Below are 19,801 nucleotides of genomic sequence, written 5' to 3' on the forward strand. Positions count from 1 at the left end.
GCCCAGGCTCATAAGATGGGTGTTGCTTCTGCAAGAGTTTGATATAGAAATAAGAGACAGAAAAGAAACAGAGAATCAAGTAGCTGATCACCTATCTCGGATAGAACCAGTAGCAGGAGCATCCCTCCCTCCTACTGAGATCTCTGAAACCTTTTCGGATGAGCAATTGTTTGCTATTCAGGAAGCTCTGTGGTTTGCAGACATTGCAAACTATAAGACACAAGGTTTTTCTTCTGTAACCATGGAGAGGAAGCATGAAAAGCTTCTCTCACTGCAGAGTCAACCAAAGCCCCCACAGTCAAACTCTAAGTTTGGTGTTGAACCCCCACATTCAAACTCTAAATTTGATGTTGGGAGGTCCCAACCTTGCTCTGATTGTCTGTGAGGCTCCATGAGAGCTCACTGTCAAGCTATTGACATTAAAGAAGCGCTTGTTGGGAGGCAACCCAATATTATTTAATTATATCTATTTATTTTCCATGGCTATTTTATGTTTTCTTTAGGTTGATGATCATGTGAAGTCACAAAAACAAATGGAAAATCAAAAACAGAATGAAAAATAGCATGAAAAATAGCACACCCTGGAGGAAGATCATTCTGGCGTTTAAACGCCAGAAACAAGCATCTGTCTGGCGTTTAACGCCAGAAACAAGCACCAAGCTGGCGTTTAACGCCAGAAACAAGCATCAGTCTGGCGTTAAATGCCAGAAACAGGCTACATTTGGGCATTTAATGCTAGAAACAGGTAGCAGTCTGGCGTTAAACGCCAGGATTGCACAATAAGGGCATTTTGTACGCCTAATTGGAGCAAGGATGCTAAATCCTTGACCCCACTGGATCTGTGGACCCCACAGGATCCCAACCTACCTCACCATTCAATTTCAAATCATTTCCCACCCAAACCCACCCATTCACACACTTCCATCTCCTCCATCTTCTCCACTTCTTTCTTCTTTTGCTCGAGAACGAGCAAACCTTTTAAGTTTGGTGTGGTAAAAGCATTGCTTTTGTTTTTCCATAATTCAGTGGTAGAGCAATTGACTGTAGATCAAAGAGCTATGAGGAAAGAGCAACAAAGGCAAGGAAGAGACATAGAGGAGCTCAAAAGCACCATTGGTCCTTCAAGAAGAGGAAGACGCCACCCTCATTAAGGTGGACCCATTCCTTAATCTCCTTGTTCTTATTTTCATGTTTTTCGTTTACTATGCTTCATGTTTAATTATATTTGTGTCTTTACTATATGATCACTAGTATCTAAGTGTCTATGTCTTAAAGATATGAATGTCCTATGAATCCATCACCTTTCTTAAATGAAAATTGTTTTCTGAAAAAGAAAAAGAAGTACATGAATTTTGAATTTTAAAATAGTTTAATTATTTTGATGTGGTGGCAATATTTTTCGTTTTCTGAATGAATGCTTGAATAGTGCATATGTCTTTTGAATTTGTTGCTTATGAATGTTAAAATTGTTGGCTCTTGAAAGAATGATGAAAAAGGAGAAATGTTATTTGATAATCTGAAAAATCATAAAAATGATTCTTGAAGCAAGAAAAAGCAGTGAAGAACAAAGCTTGCAGAAAAAAATGCGAAAAAAAAAAGAGAGAGCAAGAAAAAGAAAAAGCAAGTAGAAAAAGCCAAAAGCTCTTTAAACCAAAAGGCAAGGGTAATAAAAAGGATCCAAGCCTTTGAGCATCAGTGGATAGGAGGGCCTAAAGGAATAAAATCCTGGCCTTAGCGGCTAAACCAAGCTGTCCCTAACCATGTGCTTGTGGCGTGAAGGTGTCAACTGAAAAGTTGAGACTGAGCGGTTAAAGTCGAAGTCCAAAGCAAAAAAATAGAGTGTGCTTAAGAACCCTGGACACCTCTAATTGGGGACTTTAGCAAAGCTGAGTCACAATCTGAAAAGGTTCACCCAGTTATGTGTCTGTGGCATGTATGTATCCGGTGGTAATACTGGAAAACAGAGTGCTTAGGGCCACGGCCAAGACTCATAAAATAGCTGTGTTCAAGAATCAACATACTGAACTAGGAGAATCAATAACACTATCTGAATTCTGAGTTCCTATAGATACCAATCATTCTGAACATAAAAGGATAAAGTGAGATGCCAAAACTGTTCAGAAGCAAAAAGCTAATAGCCCCGCTCATCTAATTAAGACTGATCTTCACAGATGTTTTTGGAATTTAATGTATATTCTCTTCTTTTTATCCTACTTTATTTTTAGTGGCTTGGGAACAAGCAACAATTTAAGTTTGGTGTTGTGATGAGCGGATAATTTATACGCTTTTTGGCATTGTTTTTACTTAGTTTTTAGTATGATTTAGTTGGCTTTTAGTATATTTTTATTAGTTTTTAATTAAAAATCACATTTCTGGACTTTACTATGAGTTTGTGTGTTTTTCTATGATTTCAGGTATTTTCTGGCTGAAATTGAGGGAGCTGAGCAAAAATCTGATTCAGGCTGAAAAAGGACTGTTGATGTTGTTGGATTTTGACCTCTCTGCACTCAAAGTAGATTTTCTGAAACTACAGAACTCCAATTGACACGCTCTCAATTGGGTTGGAAAGTAGACATTCAGGGCTTTCCAGCAATATATAATAGTTCATACTTTGCGCAAAGATAGACGACGTAAACTGGCATTCAATTCCAGTTCCATGTTGCAGTCTGGCGTCCAGCGCCAGAAACAGGTTACAAGTTGGAGTTCAACGCCCAAAACACGTTACAACCTGGAGTTCAACTCCAGAAACAGCCCAAGCACGTGAGAGGCTTAAGTCTCAGCCCCAGCACACACCAAGTGGGCCCCAGAAGTGGATTTCTGCACCAATTATCTTAGTTTACTCATTTTCTGTAAACCTAGGTTACTAGTTTACTATTTAAACAACTTTTAGAGACTTATTTTGTATCTCATGACATTTTCAGATCTGAATTTTATACACTTTGACGGCATGAGTCTCTAAACTCCATTGTTGGGGGTGAGGAGCTCTACAGCGTCTCGATGAATTAATGCAATTGTTTTTATTTCTCCATTCAAACGTGTGTGTTCCTGTCTAAGATGTTCATTCGCGCTTAATTATGAAGAAGGTGATGATCCGTGACACTCATCACCTTCCTCAATCCATGAACGTGCGCCTGACAACCACCTCCATTCTACATTAGATTGAATGAGCTTCTCTTAGATTCCTTAATTAGAATCTTCGTGGTATAAGCTAGAATTGATGGCAGCCACTCTTGAGGATCCGGAAAGTCTAAACCTTGTCTGTGGTATTTCGAGTAGAATTCAAGGATTGAATGGCTGTGACGGGCTTCAAACTCGCGATTGCTGGGCGTGATGACAAACGCAAAAGGATCAATGGATCCTATTCCAACATGATCGAGAACCAACAGCTGATTAGTCGTGCTGTGACAGAGCATTTGGACCGTTTTCACTGAGAGGATGGGAGGTAGCCACTGACAATGGTGACACCCTATATACAGCTTGCCGTGGAGGGAACTTTGCACTTTTCCATGGATGGAATATTACATTACAGAAATTCAGAAGACAAAGCATCTCCAAAACTCCAACATATTCTCCATTACTGCATTACAAGTAATTAATTCACGCTCTTTTATTTTTCTAATAATTCAAACTGATAATTTTAATTGAAATCTTGACTAAGAGTAATAAAATAAACATAGCTTGCTTCAAACCAATAATCTCCGTGGGATCGACCCTTACTCACGTAAGGTATTACTTGGACGACCCAGTGCACTTGCTGGTTAGTTGTGCGGATTGCAAAAGTGTGATTGCAATTTCGTGCACCAACTTGCCGGTTAGTCTGTGGTTGTAAAACACCGCATCAGAGGTCTCGTCTACTTGACTGTCACCCGACCAGACATTGCCTATCCAATTCATGTCCTCAGCCAGTTCTTGTCAGCTCCTCGTACTACTCACTATGCGGCAGTTCTTCGCATTTTTCGGTTCGTCAAAGGCACTCTATTTCATGGCCTTTATTTTTCTGCCCGTTCCTCTTTGACCCTTCAAGCATACTCCGATGCTGATTGGGCTGGTGAGCCCACTGATCGTCGTTCTACTACTGGTTACTATTTGTTCCTTGGTGACGCTCTCATTTCTTGGCGTGCTAAGAAGAAAACGTTCACTACTCGCTCAAGCACAAAAGTTGAGTACCGTGCCCTCGCTGACACCACTGCTGAGGTTATCTCGGTTCGTTGGCTTTTCGAAGATTTGGGTGCTCCTCAATCATCCCCTACTGATGTTTTTTGTGATAACCACAGTACTATTCAGATTGCCCATAATGATGTGTTTCATGAACGCACCAAACATATTGAGATTGATTGTCACTTTGTTCGGCAACATATCCTTATTGATGTTGTTCGTCTCATTACTGTTGGAACACTGGATCAGACTGTTGATATCTTCACCACTACAAGAAATATTAGTTTTAACGACTAACTTTTAGCGGCAATAGCTTAATGGTTATTGTTTGTTTTATTTAAATTGTGTTTTTATGGCAATTATATATTTACCACTAATAATATATATTATACTGGCAATTATTATTATTGCCACTAAAAAATACATAGAAAATACTTTTAGTTAGAAATTTTTACTTGCCATAGTTTTATGGCTACTAGTTTTCTTACTAAAACCTTTTTTTTTCATAACAATGGGCTAATTAACAAACAGGTGGAGAAATTGCCTGAAACAGATATAGAAGAGAGAGCCCACCGCCGAAACTCTAAACTCGTTGCCGTCGGCATCGCCGCTTCAGTTCCAAAGGTTTCTGGAATCGAGCAAAGGCTCCTCTTCCGCCTATGAGTTCGAGAGAAAGCGCCTTTTTCGTCAACACATCTCCTCCGCCACTTGCACCGCCTCCGTTCTTGCGCATAGACGCACAAGATCGTCGCCATGGTAGGTATTTTCTGTTTATTTTTTCAATTTTGGTTTGAATTAAGAAGCATGTGATTCCCTCTCTATTATTACTTTTGCTCTGTTTGCTTGCTTGATCCTAATCAATCTGGTTTATATTTGGATTTTGGTTTAAATGTTTGATCTATCTTCTCCGTTCTTGCTTGCTTGTGCCGTTCTTTCTTGCTTTCTCCGTTTATATTTGGATTTTGGTTTAAATGTTTGTTTATCCTATATTTCTCTGTTCTTCATGCTTCTAATTTTGGTGTTCAAGTGTTTGCATTCTCTTTATTTATTTATTTATTTATTTTGTGATAATTAGATTACAAGTCCGAAAACTCTGACATTGGCATTTTTTTGGGATTCAATGAAGTCACAATTCCAAATATTTTCTTATGATGTCCTTGCAAAAGCAACTAACCATTTCGAGAATTATGTTGGGAAAGGAGGCTTTGGGAGTGTTTACTATGGTAAGAGATGTTGGATATTTAATTTTTAATTTTTTTTGTGTTCAAAGCAATTTTTACTTCAATTAGTGGTTTAGTTTTAAGTGTGTGGCTTAATTTTGTTTGGTAGGTGTTGAATGGTTGCAATAACACTTTCTCTTTAACTTTATAATTTGAGTTTAGTTTTAAGTTTCAAGAGACATTACTTTATAGTGTAACTTATTTAGAGTTATATTGTGTATTTTTACAATTAAAATTACAATTCTGTTTAGGAAAGCTCCCACAAGGATATGAGGTAGCAATCAAACATTTCCATGAAAAGAAGGAGAAGACAAAAAGGCAATTCATGAGAGAAGTTGAGATCCTAAGTCTCATGCGCCATCAGAATCTGGTCTAGCTGTATGGCTGCAGTTCTGATGACAGTGATGAACTCCTGTTAGTTTACGAGTATGTCTCCAACGGTTCTCGATCAACCTATCTCCATTGAAATTCTGGAAACAAACTACCATGGGCTACCAGATTAAATATTTCCATTGAGACTGCTTCTGTTGTATATTCATTTTGGATTTTTAAGTTTTAAAATGGCAAAAGTTGTGGAGAGCCTATTTTTGGGCAAGAGATATGTAGGTATTTGTCTCTGCTCTCTACTTGGATTTATATTTTAGGAATCCCCTTGTGCTTTGCATTAGTCAGTCTTCCATAGAAGTTCTATAAAAATTGGAGTAGTTTGTATAGAAATCGGACTGCTTTGTTGCATGCTTTTTTGTTTTAATGTTTCTGCTTTTCTTTACTATCTTTTTTGCCTGATTTGTTTGTATCTCTCTGCTTTGGAAGATTTCTTATCCTACTTTTAGTCGTCACTCCTTCTCTTATTTCTAATAACCTTTTTTTGTATAATGTTTAGGCACCCTTTTGATTTATTAAAGATTTTGTGTGCTGCAGGTATAATGTTGCTGTGAAATGTGCTACTATAACTCCTGGTTAGTTGCTGTGAAATGTTGCTATTGATTTATAATTGCTTTCATTTGTAAATCTCAATACTTTGATTAAAAAATTAATAAATTTTTACTTTCTTATTTTATAAACTTTTTACTTAAAATAACTTTTTACTTTGATTTAACTTTTGTTAATTTTAATTGTCATAGCCGATGATGGCTTCTTGAATTCTCTTTTTATTCATTTATTTATTTTGTTTATTTTGAATTGTTACTGCAGACAATGACTTCCTATTTTGTTTTTGATGCAGTGGCAACTTATTACTTATATACAACTTATGTTCATCCCTTTATTTGCTCCCTTGCTACTATTATACTCATGTCACCAGATAAAGTCTTGCACAAAGGCAATGGGACTCTCTGTGAAATGTTACTCATGGTTCAGGTGGGCTCTTATGCACATATTCAGTGAAATTGATTTTTCTTTTTTTTTTCATTTCCAGGTTACTTGTTTTCCTTTTAATTATTTGCATTTGTTTCAGGCATACAAAGCAAATGTTATATGTCCTAACAAACACCAATCCGACAAAGAGAAATTTTATAGCAATCATCTTCTTGAGAGTGAGAATTTTCTGCATTATACATGCCATTCAATAAGAATTTTCATATCTAGATGTTGTTTATTCTCTTCGTGGTTATTTTCTCACTTCCTGCAAAATAGGGAAAGTAGATTGATTTTCAATAACATCTTATGACCAATTTGTATTGAACATGATAGAGTGTAGAAGATAGACAATATTTTCTGGTATTACTTTATGATCACTTGCATAAGTTGAGAGTTGAGACCATCAATAATGGACGACTAACTTAGACTCCTCTATCTTCTTTTGTGTAGTAAAATTAGTTTGTGATGATGAAACCACTTATTGTACAATATATAACTGAATGTTCTTTACTTATTTTTTCCCCTGACTTTATTTATTTTTATTCATGTATCTCATTTGTTTTTATGCATGCATATATTTTGTGCTTCAGTTCTTGCGCTTTACAGGTTTTGGTGGGGAGGATTTTGGAAGGTAATGTTCTATCTCTTCTGTTTATATAATCATTGCACTTGGTCACTTTCAATATTTACATGTTTCATTATGTTTTTAACACACGACCCTCTCTTGCAATAACATAACTAATTTGACATACCATTGGAGCCTCTGATCTAGCTCTAACAGAGACTATGGCTTTTCTCATAGTAGCTTCAGCTTAATCAACATTTCTTGGAGCCGAGGGACTATTCTCTCTACTATTCTTTTCTTGATCATAACTGTTTCCATTCTTCTTCTCTGGAGACTCGGACTTCTCCGACAAAGAAAGCGAAGCCTCCTCTCCGATCTCAGCACCGTTTGTGGCCAATCGAAAATCCATAAACTGTCTTGGCACTGCGTCTTGCTTTTTCTCCTCCTCCTCCTCCTCTGGCTTGTGTTGTTGCATCAAAGCCACCACCTTGCATCTGCAGGGCCTTGTATTCCGCGGTTACACAATCTAGCCTCTCTCTCTATTGATTCTCCACCTTCATTCGCTCCAACTCTACCAGAATACAACTGTCTGATCAGGGATGGGTCTTTTTTCGTGTGAATTTGGTGAGATGTTGTTGTCAACAACGAATTGATCGCTGCTCGTGTTGGTAGTAAGAAGATTCAGACCAGTCTGAAATAATGAATGAAAATTGAGAAGCTTCGGATACGTAATTTAGAAGTAAAGACATGGTATTGGTATGCATCGTCAATTTTAATATCTTTGTTCTGTGATACAAAATCTGATTAAATTGTAAATGATAATGTTGTATTCTTAATTTTCTGTATTAATGATACTACAGGTTGGGAATGCTTGCAACAACCACCTTTCATGTCATGGCAATGTGTCTTAGGATCTGTCACTAGGATTGGTTTATAGCCTAATTTGTTGTAACATAGTTATAAGGTTGTAGCATTTTTTATTGTTTAGATTTGTAACATGAGTTATTACTTTACAAGAGAAACTTGTGTATCGATATTTTGAGTTTAATGAAATATCTCATTTTATAGTAATTAATTTCAGCATATTTATATTATGCATAATAACAACAATAATAATAATAATTGTTGGCACAAATAATTGAGATTCTAGAAAAAAAGGGGGTAGTTTATTACTTCTAAGAAAATAAGTATAATATAACTAAAAAAAGTCTTTAAGATTTTAGCAGCAATAGTAATGGCAACTAAAAATAAATAATATTACAATTTTAGAATTATTTTTAGTGGCCATATAAATTGCCAGTAAAATAGATTTTTGCGGCAATAGTAATGGCCCCTAAAAGTTAATAACATTGCAATTTTAGAATTACATTCGGTGGCCATATAAATTGCCAAGAAAATAGCCACTAAAAGTTACCTACTTTTTGCGGCCATTAAAAAGGTCTTTACCGACAAATGTTATAATTGCTGCTAAAACCTTTTAGCGACAAAGCATAAGACGGCTAATGTCTAATTGCCGGTAAATGTATTAGTGGCTATTTTTATTGCCGCTAAAAACAAAATAAATGGCCGCTAAAAGTAATTTTTTGTAGTGCACGAAAACTCATCACCCGACTCGTTTTTGGATTTTGTTATCCAAACTCAAGTTGGTATCCTTAGCTCCTACTTGAGTTTGAGGGGGGATGTTAGAGAATCATTAGAATCAATTTAGATCAATTAGTATCGTCTATATTCATATAGCATATCTGTACATTAATTGTAGGATTCTATATCTTTATTACTTTGATTCATTTAGCACCTATAAATACCCCTTGTATATTGTACCTTTGAACACACTCAATAATACACAAAAATACTTTTCTCAGATTTCTCTCTCAGTCTCTTATTTCTAACAATAAGAATTAATAGCCAGACAAAAAGGCCAACATATACTATTTTTTAAAAGGAGTCATGATTTAAGGATAACAATTTTCACATAAGTTCTATGAATTATGGGAAAAGGACTTGGAAATTGAAGTGCATGCCTATTGTGTGACTAAGAGAAAAAGCCAACAATAGTACATAACATAAAATAAATTAAAAAATCAATACAAAAAACAACAATCACTAACATTTTTTATATTTTTTGTCATAGTCATTTCATCAGACAGTTGTTTGTATTAGATAGTTATTTGTGTTATCTGTGCATTATTGTATTATGAAAATCAAAATCAAATAATGTATAATTTGGATTCTCTACATTCAATTTAAACTTTATTATGAAAAATAGAAAGAGCATACTTTGCAAGCTTAGAACTTCATAATTATAATCATTATTGTGTTCATTGATGTAATATGAAAATCATTACAAAAATCATAAAATTGAAAGAGTGAAAGAATGAAATTTTGAGTTGTTCTGCAACTGAGAAAGAATGAGCAACGAAAAAAAGAATTTGTATGCAAGAGTAAAGAAAATTGGCAATCGATATGAGAGTGCTCCATTAATTGAGACCATCATTTTCCTCTTGGAAGAGTGCGAAACAATAGCAGCACTGACGATTAAAAATTGGACAAATCAAATAGAGGAGTTACGATCTTAAAAAAGTGAAGTTTGATCATCTTTGTCAAAGAAACTATGAGTGTAGAACGACGCTAACCGTCAGCAAGGAGACTACAAGCTGAGAGATTCGCCTAGTGTCTTGGAGAGAAGCGTGAGAAAAATCCGTTTGTATTACCGTATCTTTTTAACAACATACAGAAAATTTTCTGTATTATGATAGTATAAAAATACTTGCCGACTAAATAATGACTAGATTTCTATATATTTGTTGGTCTCTGGAATTTTTGGCATTTTTAATACTATAATATATTTTAAATAGTAATATTCAATCAAAATATCATTTTTATTTTCATATTAAAAATAATTTCTGCGAAAAGTTTTGGTTTTTTTTTCAATGTAATTGATTGAGGCTCAATTTTATCGTTGTGGAGGGCATGTGTGTGCTATGCTTGGATATGGAGTTAGGGGGGAATACACATATGTGTGGGACAGATTTTTGTCAGTTTGAGATGAAGAAACTCGGACCGTGCGAGTTCTTTGGATTTGAAAATTTTATAAACAAATCGCACGGTCCGATTTGTTTAGCAATCGTATAGAACTTCAAGTATAAGGAATCGGACCCAACGAGTTGACATCTTAGGAATGGGTATGAAAATCGCACGGTCCGAGTTCTTAGCTGAGATTATGAATTGGTGATCAATGAACTCGGACCCTCCGTTTTGTGGTAAGGAAATAAAGAAATCGGATGGTCCGAGTTCTGTCTTAGAAATTTATTTTTTTGTTCAAGTTAACCTAGTCGTAGGGTTCGAGTTCCTCAAAGGTTGTGATATAAAAGGGTGAAGTGAACTGGTAGGTGGGACAGTAGCTGGGTCTCCCTTCTTCTTCGACGGCTGCATCTTTCTTCTTCTTCAAAACTCTCTCTTTTTTTTCAGTTTTGATTTTGATAATGTAGTATCTAAGCTTATATTTCTTTTATGGTGAGTGAAAAAAATGAGTGACAGAGTATTGCTAAAATTATTTTATTTTGGTCAGATTTTGTTAGAAACGGCTGAAGGAGTAAAATTTATTTGTGAAAGCCCAGTAGATATTGTTATTCCTTTTATTATCTCATTTGAGGAGCTAAAAGGAGTAATCTGTGAAAAAATTGGTTCTGAGAGGGCAAGAAATATATCATAGTATGCCATACAGATATCCCATACCGTTATTTGGTGGGTTCGTTCAATTTCAAACCAGATATGTGACGGGCGAAGCGAGCATGCAGGAGATGTTTTCAATGTATATTGAAAACCGGTCTCAGATCTCGTTCATCGAGTTGTATGTTGAGTTTGAACAATCTGAGGCTGACCGGAATATTCTACAGGAAGATTATAATAGTGACAGTGAAGAAGAGTTCGAAAGCAACTATGAATTTTCTGTTCCAGATGGTGATGAAGATCAAGGTGAGAGAACCATGTGCCCAGATGTGACAGAAGTGGCAAATGCACTTGCAAACGAAGTGCCGTTTGAGGAGCCATCATTCATGCGAGTTTTAGACTTGGGAGCCATGCATGTTCCTGAATTTCCGGAATATATGACTGCAGGTACGTAATCGTGGTATAAGTGTTTTTGTAGTTAGACATTGATTGAGTTATGAAGATTTTACCCCTTTTTTTAGCATTATTTAATCATGCGTTCTGTGTCGTAGTTGTCAGGATCTAACCGGTCCTCGACCCGTTAAGGAATTTATTTTTTTCTTTTATATGCTTCATGTGTTTGTTAGGAAATAATATTTATGTTGTATAAGATATGGTTGTAGCAAATTGCATAAGTTTGTAACTATTATCGGCACAGCTTCGATCTATTGTACGGTTCAAATGGCATGAACCGGACAGGACCGGCACGGTTCGTTTGGTTTTCCGGTCGAACCGGCCAGTTCGGTCTGATTTTTTACATTTGCTGCTAATGTGCTTATGTTGTTTAGTGTGATATCATAAAATGTTGAACATTTTTTTATTTAAAGCATACTGGTTTTTTACATTTGCTGCGTATTAATGAAATTTATCTTATGGCATTTGTCCCAGCAGAAATTCCTATGGTCGTAGATGGTGAATTCGTCGTTGGGATGGAGTTCAGTTCTAGGGAAGCTGTTATTAAGGCGGTTAAGGAGTATACCATACGACAAAGCGCAGACTACCGGGTATATGAGTCTGAGCCGTTGACATTTTATGCCAAGTGTACACAGTATGGGTCAGGGTGTGATTGGCTTATCAGGGTTAGCTTGATCAGCAGGAGGTACTGTTGGGTTATAAGGAGGTATAATGGTAGCCACACCTGTACCACAGCCACCATTTCACAGGATCATTCGAAACTGGACTCTATCACAATTGCAGAAGCAATAAAGCCACTGGTTGAAGTTGACCCCTCCTTAAAGGTAAAATCGGTAATAGCAGAAGTGCAATCGAAATTCAACTACACTGTCAGTTACCGGAAAGCATGGTTGGCTAAGCAGAGGGCAATAGAAAAAATATTTGGAGGTTGGGAAGCATCGTATGAAGCCTTGCCTATATGGTTTGAGGCCATGTGTCACAAGGAGCCATCAGCTGTTGTCCATTTTGAGACTATGCCTGCATATCAAGGCGATGACTTGGTGGGTGATATTTGGGTATTGCATTGAGTCTTTTAGAGTTATTACCCCTGCATTAGAGCATTCAGGCATTGTAAGCCAGTTGTGTAGGTGGATGGAACTCACTTATACGGAAAGTATAATGGTTGTCTGTTAGTGGTAGTTTCACAGGATGGCAACAACAATATCGTTCCAATTGCATTTGCTATTGTGGCGGGAGAGACTTCTGATGTGTGACACTTTTTTCTTAGTAACCTGCGACAACATGTTGTGACTCAAGATGGTGTGGGACTGATATCCGACCGACACGAATCCATCAATGTAGCTGTGGTTCGCAGTAACGGAGCTTGGTCACCTCCTAGAGCTTTCCACATGTTTTGCATCAAGCATATTGAGTCGAACTTGTTGAGAAAATTCAAGGCACCGTACCGCAAAAACTTGTCATCAATATAGGTAAGATTGAGTGATTCGAAATTTTTTATTAATAGAGTTTCCTTCATTAAGTGTTTGTCATCCCATTTTTTGTTTGTTTTTTGTTATTGTGCAGGATATTTGAGGACAGTGCACAAATACGAAGTGCGTTACCAGCGTTTACGAGAACAGGGCGAGGCTTACGCTAACTGGTTAAACTGAATCCCTCGCAAACAGTATGCATTGGCATTTGATGGTGGTTACCGATGGGGTCACATGACGACGAACCTAGTCGAATGCATCAACTCTGTGCTGAAGGGTGCACACAACCTTCCAATCACTGCACTTGTCAAAGCAACATTCTACAAGCTTAACGAGCTGTTCACCCAAAAAAGAGCCGAGGCGGAGGCTCAGATTAATGCTGGCCATGTATTTTCGGAGCTTGTGACCTCGAAATTGCATGCAAACCAACTTGCATCAGGAAACATCCTGGTTAATTGCTCTGATAGGCCAAATGAGGTATTTGAAGTGCGTCAGATGCCAAGTGGACTGGAGTATGCCGTCGACCTCCGTCGGCATCGATGTGACTGTGGCGAGTTCCAGGTGGACTGAATTCAGTGTCGACATGTGTTTGCATGTTGTGCAAATCAATGACTGGACTGGCAAGTGTATGTGCATGATGTGTATAAGATGGACCAAGTTCGACGGGTTTACCGAGCTAGGTTTAGGCCACTGGGAAATCCTACTACATGGCTTGCTTACAACGGGCCGCGATTCGTACCGAATTCGTACCTAAGACGTGTGACCAAAGGTCGCCCCAGGATGATGCGCTTCTTGAACGAGATGGACACATGAATGTTACGTCCTCCACGGCGATGTAGGCAATGTGGGGCTGAGGGACACAGCCGTAGTAGATGCCGTCAGTTAGCTGGTGTACCTGCCAAAAATAATGCTCAGTAGAATTATATATTATTATGCTATTTGAAACATTGTAACTTATATCAATCTACTCTATGACATATGCAACTTTAGATTATGTTCAATAAATTAACCATATTTGAAACATTATAACTTCTCCAAGTACTCCATGTCATACATAGTAAGTTTACATAGAACAGTTAATTGATACATAGAAAAATTAACTGATACATAGAAAATGTTAACAACACAATATCTATTTTTTGATTGACCACTTTACATCATTCAAAAAATTCTTGCATTTCTTGGCGCCCTTTTTTAACACAGACAGAGTGAATCAATTAGCGCTACAATGAGGCGGATCACCTGTGAGATTGTAGCCTTTGCCTGTTTCATCTGGAGTACGTGCCTCACCTGTATACAATTTAATTAGACAGACCATCCTAACATGAATATAATTACATCAACTGAGCAAACAAGATTATAATACCATCAAACCAATAGAGATACCACATATGAATATAATAACATTAATTTACCAAACAAGTATATATGAGACACCACATATGAATATAATATAGTCAATTGACCGAACAAGTAAAGCAATAATAGGACCTACATCATCACCATCATCAGATGCATCATTATGGGATTCTTCATCTTCGTCCATGTCCTCATCTTCTTCCTCCTCCTCCTCTTCCTCGTCATTTGGTTCATTTACTAGATACTCATCAGTCTCTTGCTCAAGTGTCTTGGCATTTTCTTCAATTAGACTCATTGAAACACGGTGAGGGTTTTGACTATTAAGAACTCCCCGACCACCGTCACTCCTACTAGAGTCACCAGAAACCAACCCTCCCAAAGCACCCGAGGAAGTATGGCACGGGTGCCTCGCGTCCAAGGAATACCTACTTGCCATGATATCAGGCTGATGGTCATATTGTGATTGGCCTGCATAAAAAATTTAAGAAATATTGAAATATAAACTGCATCTATTTTTTTATATATCAACTGCATTTTTTACCAACAATCACCATCATAATAATTAAATTCTTAATATTAATAATTATAAATATAAATAAATTTCTAAAACTTAAAAATAATTAAAAAATACTTACATAATCAGGATCACTGAGATAATGAATAATATGAAGCTCACATCGATCAACATCTTTAATTTTATATTTTTGGGCATGATTGCTTCTTTTCCACCATGCAAAGATGAGCTTCAGAAATGAAGAAGAATGTTGGAGAGTGAAATGTGTGTGCAGCTTTCGTTTTAGGATGGTGAGAGAAGAGCAAATGGGTTTCTTTATTCAAAGAGGGCCACCGTTCGGGGAAAAACCAGAGAGCGACGCGTGTTAAGTGCAAGTAGAAACTCGGACCGTGCGTTTGGCTTCTTCAGAAATCGGACGATCCGTGAGCTTCTTCAACTCGGAGGGTCCGAGTTCAAAACTTGCTACAAGGTATTGCATGGAACTCGGACGGTGCGAGTTTGGTTTAGAACTCGGAGAGTCCGAGTTATTCCCCCTGACACCACCATTTTGTGTAGCACTCCCCTCTCCCGTATCATCGCACTTCACCAGCTCAGGTTCCATATGTAAATTAAAAACCGATTGATGATTGATGCGCTTTATTTTGATTATTATTACTAGCCCCTCTATATCTGCCACGCTTCAATTAATGAAAGTAATGGCAAACCCAAAAGGAGCATGCAGAAAACAAACCGATATAACTGATAAACATATGAGGATGTTAACGTACACTTTGGTTTTTACTGTGCCATGACGATGATGAATTGATGATGGTAAATATAATTAAATATGAGATTTTTCGTTTAAGATCATATTTCCTCTTTTTTATCTTCTTTTATGATAAAAAAATATGTTAGATATATATTAAAATTAATTTTAAAATAAATTATATATACAAATATAAAATATGAATTAAATACAAAATAAACAATAGAAATAAACAGTAATTAATTTTAGAATACACATAATATTTTGTAAAAAAAATATTAAAAATGTAATGAAATGACAAAATTAACTATAATAACTTAAAAATTTAACGAGAGTCAATTTTTTTGTCAATATCAACCAACTTAATTATTTAAATTTTAAATTTTTAACTTAAATTTTAAATATTAAATTCTAAATTCTAAAAAATAATACTACATAACCAAAAAAAATTAATTTTGGCCAATATTTTATCAATACTCTAAATTTTAATACTCTAAACTCAAATAAGTACTAATCTTTTAATCATAAACTCTAAATTTTTATATTTTAATAGTATACAAATAAAAGATTAGTTGACTAATATTAATAAAAAATATGACCTCTTAATATTTTTCAAGCCTAAATTCTAATTTTAAATTTTAAATTTTTTTAAATTAAAATAAAATTTAAAAATATTTTACATAAAAATTAACTAATATTAACTAAAAATTGTGACTTAATTACATAATTAAATATTTAAATGATAATACAAAAATATATATTTACCATCCTGTTTAAATTAAATCATAAGAATATATATAAACTTATTTGCGTGCAAGAAACTCTTCATCTAGTAGCAATACTAAGAGTACCGTCACTATTGATCAATATCGGAATGATCCACCTAATATTGACCACTCTACTAGACAAGAAAGAAAGAACCAAAGATTCCTAACAACTCTTCCTAAACCTTCTCATATGTCACACTCCCAAAAATATATAAACAAAGAGTGTTCTTCATGCAAAGTCCAACTTAATTAGTGTCCTTTCATTACTGCATCATATCATGCAAATGGAAACCCTCCCACTCCTCCTCACCCTAGCAGCAGCACTATCAGCTTACTTCCTTTGGTTCAAACTCCTTTCCCAGACCTTAACCGGCCCGAAGGCCTGGCCATTCGTGGGGAGCCTCCCGGTCCTCTTCAAGAACCGGAACCGTGTCCACGACTGGATAGCCGACAACCTCCGCGCCACTGCTGGAGCCACGTACCAAACATGTATCATACCATTTCCTTTCTTGGCGCGCAAGCAAGGGTTCTACACCGTCACATGCCACCCGAAAAACCTTGAGCATATACTCCGAACCCGGTTCGACAACTACCCTAAGGGCCCTAAATGGCAAACGGCATTCCACGACCTCTTAGGGCAAGGGATTTTCAACAGCGACGGTGACACGTGGCTCATGCAGCGGAAAACAGCTGCCTTAGAGTTCACAACACGAACCCTAAGGCAAGCGATGGCACGGTGGGTGAACCGCACCATCAAGAATCGTCTATGGTGCATCCTAGACAAAGCGGCGAAGGAGAAAGTTCATGTAGATCTTCAGGACCTTCTCCTTCGCCTTACATTTGACAACATTTGCGGCCTTACTTTCGGGAAGGACCCCGAAACCCTCTCACCACATTTACCAGAAAACCCTTTTGCCGTGGCGTTTGACACCGCAACGGAAGCTACAATGCACAGATTCTTGTATCCAGGTATCGTTTGGAGGTTCCAGAAGCTTCTGTGCATCGGACAAGAAAAACGGTTAAAGGAGAGTCTCGAGATAGTTGAAACTTACATGAACGACGCCGTTTTGGACCGCAAGGAATCCCCTTCGGACGACTTGCTCTCCCGTTTCATGAAGAAGCGTGACGCTAACGGAAAACCGTTAAGCCCAACGATCTTGCAACGGATCGTTCTGAATTTCGTTTTGGCGGGAAGGGACACGTCATCCGTGGCTCTCAGCTGGTTCTTCTGGCTCGTAATGAACCACCCCAATGTGGAGGCCAGGATCGTGGCGGAGATCACGGCGATACTCAACCAGAGCCGCGGCGGAGACCGACGGTGGTGGGTGGAGGAACCACTGGACTTCGACGAGGCAGACAAGATGGTTTACCTGAAGGCAGCGCTGGCGGAGACGCTGCGGTTGTACCCGTCGGTGCCTCAGGATTTCAAACAGGCCGTCGCCGACGATGTGTTGCCAGATGGCACGGTGGTTCCGGCGGGTTCGACGGTGACGTATTCGATATACTCGGCGGGGAGGGTTGAGAGTGTTTGGGGAAAAGATTGTTTGGAGTTTAGACCGGAGCGGTGGCTTTCAGTTCGTGAAGACCGGTTCGAACCGCCAAAGGATGGGTTTAAGTTCGTGGCTTTTAACGCTGGACCGAGAACTTGTTTGGGGAAGGACCTGGCTTACCTTCAGATGAAATCGGTGGCTGCGGCTGTGCTTTTGAGGTACCGGCTGTTGCCGGTTCCCGGTCACCATGTGGAGCAGAAGATGTCACTCACTTTGTTCATGAAGAATGGGCTCAGTGAAAAACTGTATATGTTGGTTTACTACATTTTACTTACTATTTGCATTTTGTTTGGGGGTTGAGTTTGTTGGATTGGGTGGAGTGGAGAATTTGATTATAGTATATAGTTGCTCAGCTAAAGTGGGGGGAACTGGTGTTTGTTTATATTTCTATATATGTTGTGTTAATTATTGTCCTATATCAAAATATCAGAGATTTCACCGAAAGAAACATCAGAGATTTAATCTTGTTTTCTTTATATTTGATTATTTACCATGATAAATTGAGAGTCTGTGCCTCTGTCGTATAACTATTGTAAAGCAGGAGTAGCCTTTGTTTCTTTATTTTTAAGTGCTTGGAATTTAAGTAGGAAGTCAAATTATTTTACTAGCTAGCTGATTAAATAATTTAAATTTAAGGGTAAATTACTAAAAATACATCTGAATAATTTTATTGTTGATAAAAATGCATTCAAATTTTATTATCAATAAAAAATATATATTTTTAAATAATTTAAAAACATAACAAAAATATTTAAAAAAAATATTTTTTTTTGTAGTGACATTTGACAAGTCGTTTATACATCTAATCTAAAATTGTATAGAAATGTTTAGATAATTGTTTAAAAAATACACATAAATAATAGAATAAACTTTGATCAATATATTTTTATTTTATTTTTTAAAAATATTATTGATTGGTGACAAAAAATTACAAAAAAAATATATACTTAGTGAAAAAATTATCAAATTTTAAAGATAAAAATATCTCATTTTTTTAATTATATTTGCAAAAAGCCACATCAAATTTCAATCTGTAAAGTATTTTTTTTGTTGAGAATATATATTTAATGATGGATATTTTTGTCACCTTTTAAAATTATTTGAAGGCATTTTTATCGATCACAAAATTTGACTACATTTATTTTTGTAGCAACAAAATTATTCAAATGTATTTTTTATGGTTTATCCTAAATAAAAATAATGATTTTACTAGGAAACTAAATAAATGATAAATTTCATTAGTCACGTTAAATAATAATAATAATAACATATATAGATATACATAGTATAATGACTACAAATTTTTGTTTTTCAAGACTTTTCGAGTTATTTATATGAACGATAATTTTAATGTGAATTTCATTTAGCTAGAACAAGTAAATTGTCCAATTTTATTTACTTTTAGGGAAAAACAATGTTACAAACTAGTATAATTTATTATTTTAATTAATAATTAGTTAATAATATTTAAAAGTATTAATTAAAAATATAATATTAAATTTTTAGACTAAAAATATTATATTATTGTCTAAAAAAACAGGTGAATATAAATTAAAACGAATGATGTTTAAACTTTTTTCGGAAAACTGGCCATTAAGATCTTAAGTTTACCAGTATTATATTAGACATGTAATTTCATTTTGGATCAAGTAATATAGTATACAACTTAGGTAAACTATAATTGACTGCCTACTCTATTAGGGTACCTTTCGCAACTCTTTGAAACGTCGTACACAATGAAACAAAATGATCAAGTTTGGTGAAAAACAAAAAAAACAAAAAACTAAAGGAAGGAAAGTAAAATATGGAGGGGGTACGGTTCCTTCGGTCATGGTATTTAATACAAAACCAAACAAAGGAAATAAAACTGGCAGGCAGGAAATTGGTGACACAAGCATATACTATGATTTATTAATCTTGAATACTATTATTGAAGGATTTAGATAGTAACGTTTTAACCTTTTTTTTTTAAGAAA

At 36.2% G+C, this 19,801-nt stretch overlaps 1 protein-coding gene across 1 annotated transcript; it reads left to right on the top strand.

The window, feature by feature from the left end:
- Positions 1-16,508: 16,508 nt before the first annotated feature.
- On the top strand, positions 16,509-18,125 carry LOC107458375 (cytochrome P450 86A1). Its single transcript, XM_016076580.3, has one exon. It carries the CDS (start codon positions 16,554-16,556, stop codon positions 18,123-18,125), a length of 1,572 nt encoding a protein of 523 aa, XP_015932066.1. The 5' UTR covers positions 16,509-16,553.
- Positions 18,126-19,801: the final 1,676 nt, after the last annotated feature.

The sequence above is a fragment of the Arachis duranensis genome, chromosome 7, assembly GCF_000817695.3.
Source record: "Arachis duranensis cultivar V14167 chromosome 7, aradu.V14167.gnm2.J7QH, whole genome shotgun sequence".
NCBI lineage: Eukaryota > Viridiplantae > Streptophyta > Magnoliopsida > Fabales > Fabaceae > Arachis > Arachis duranensis.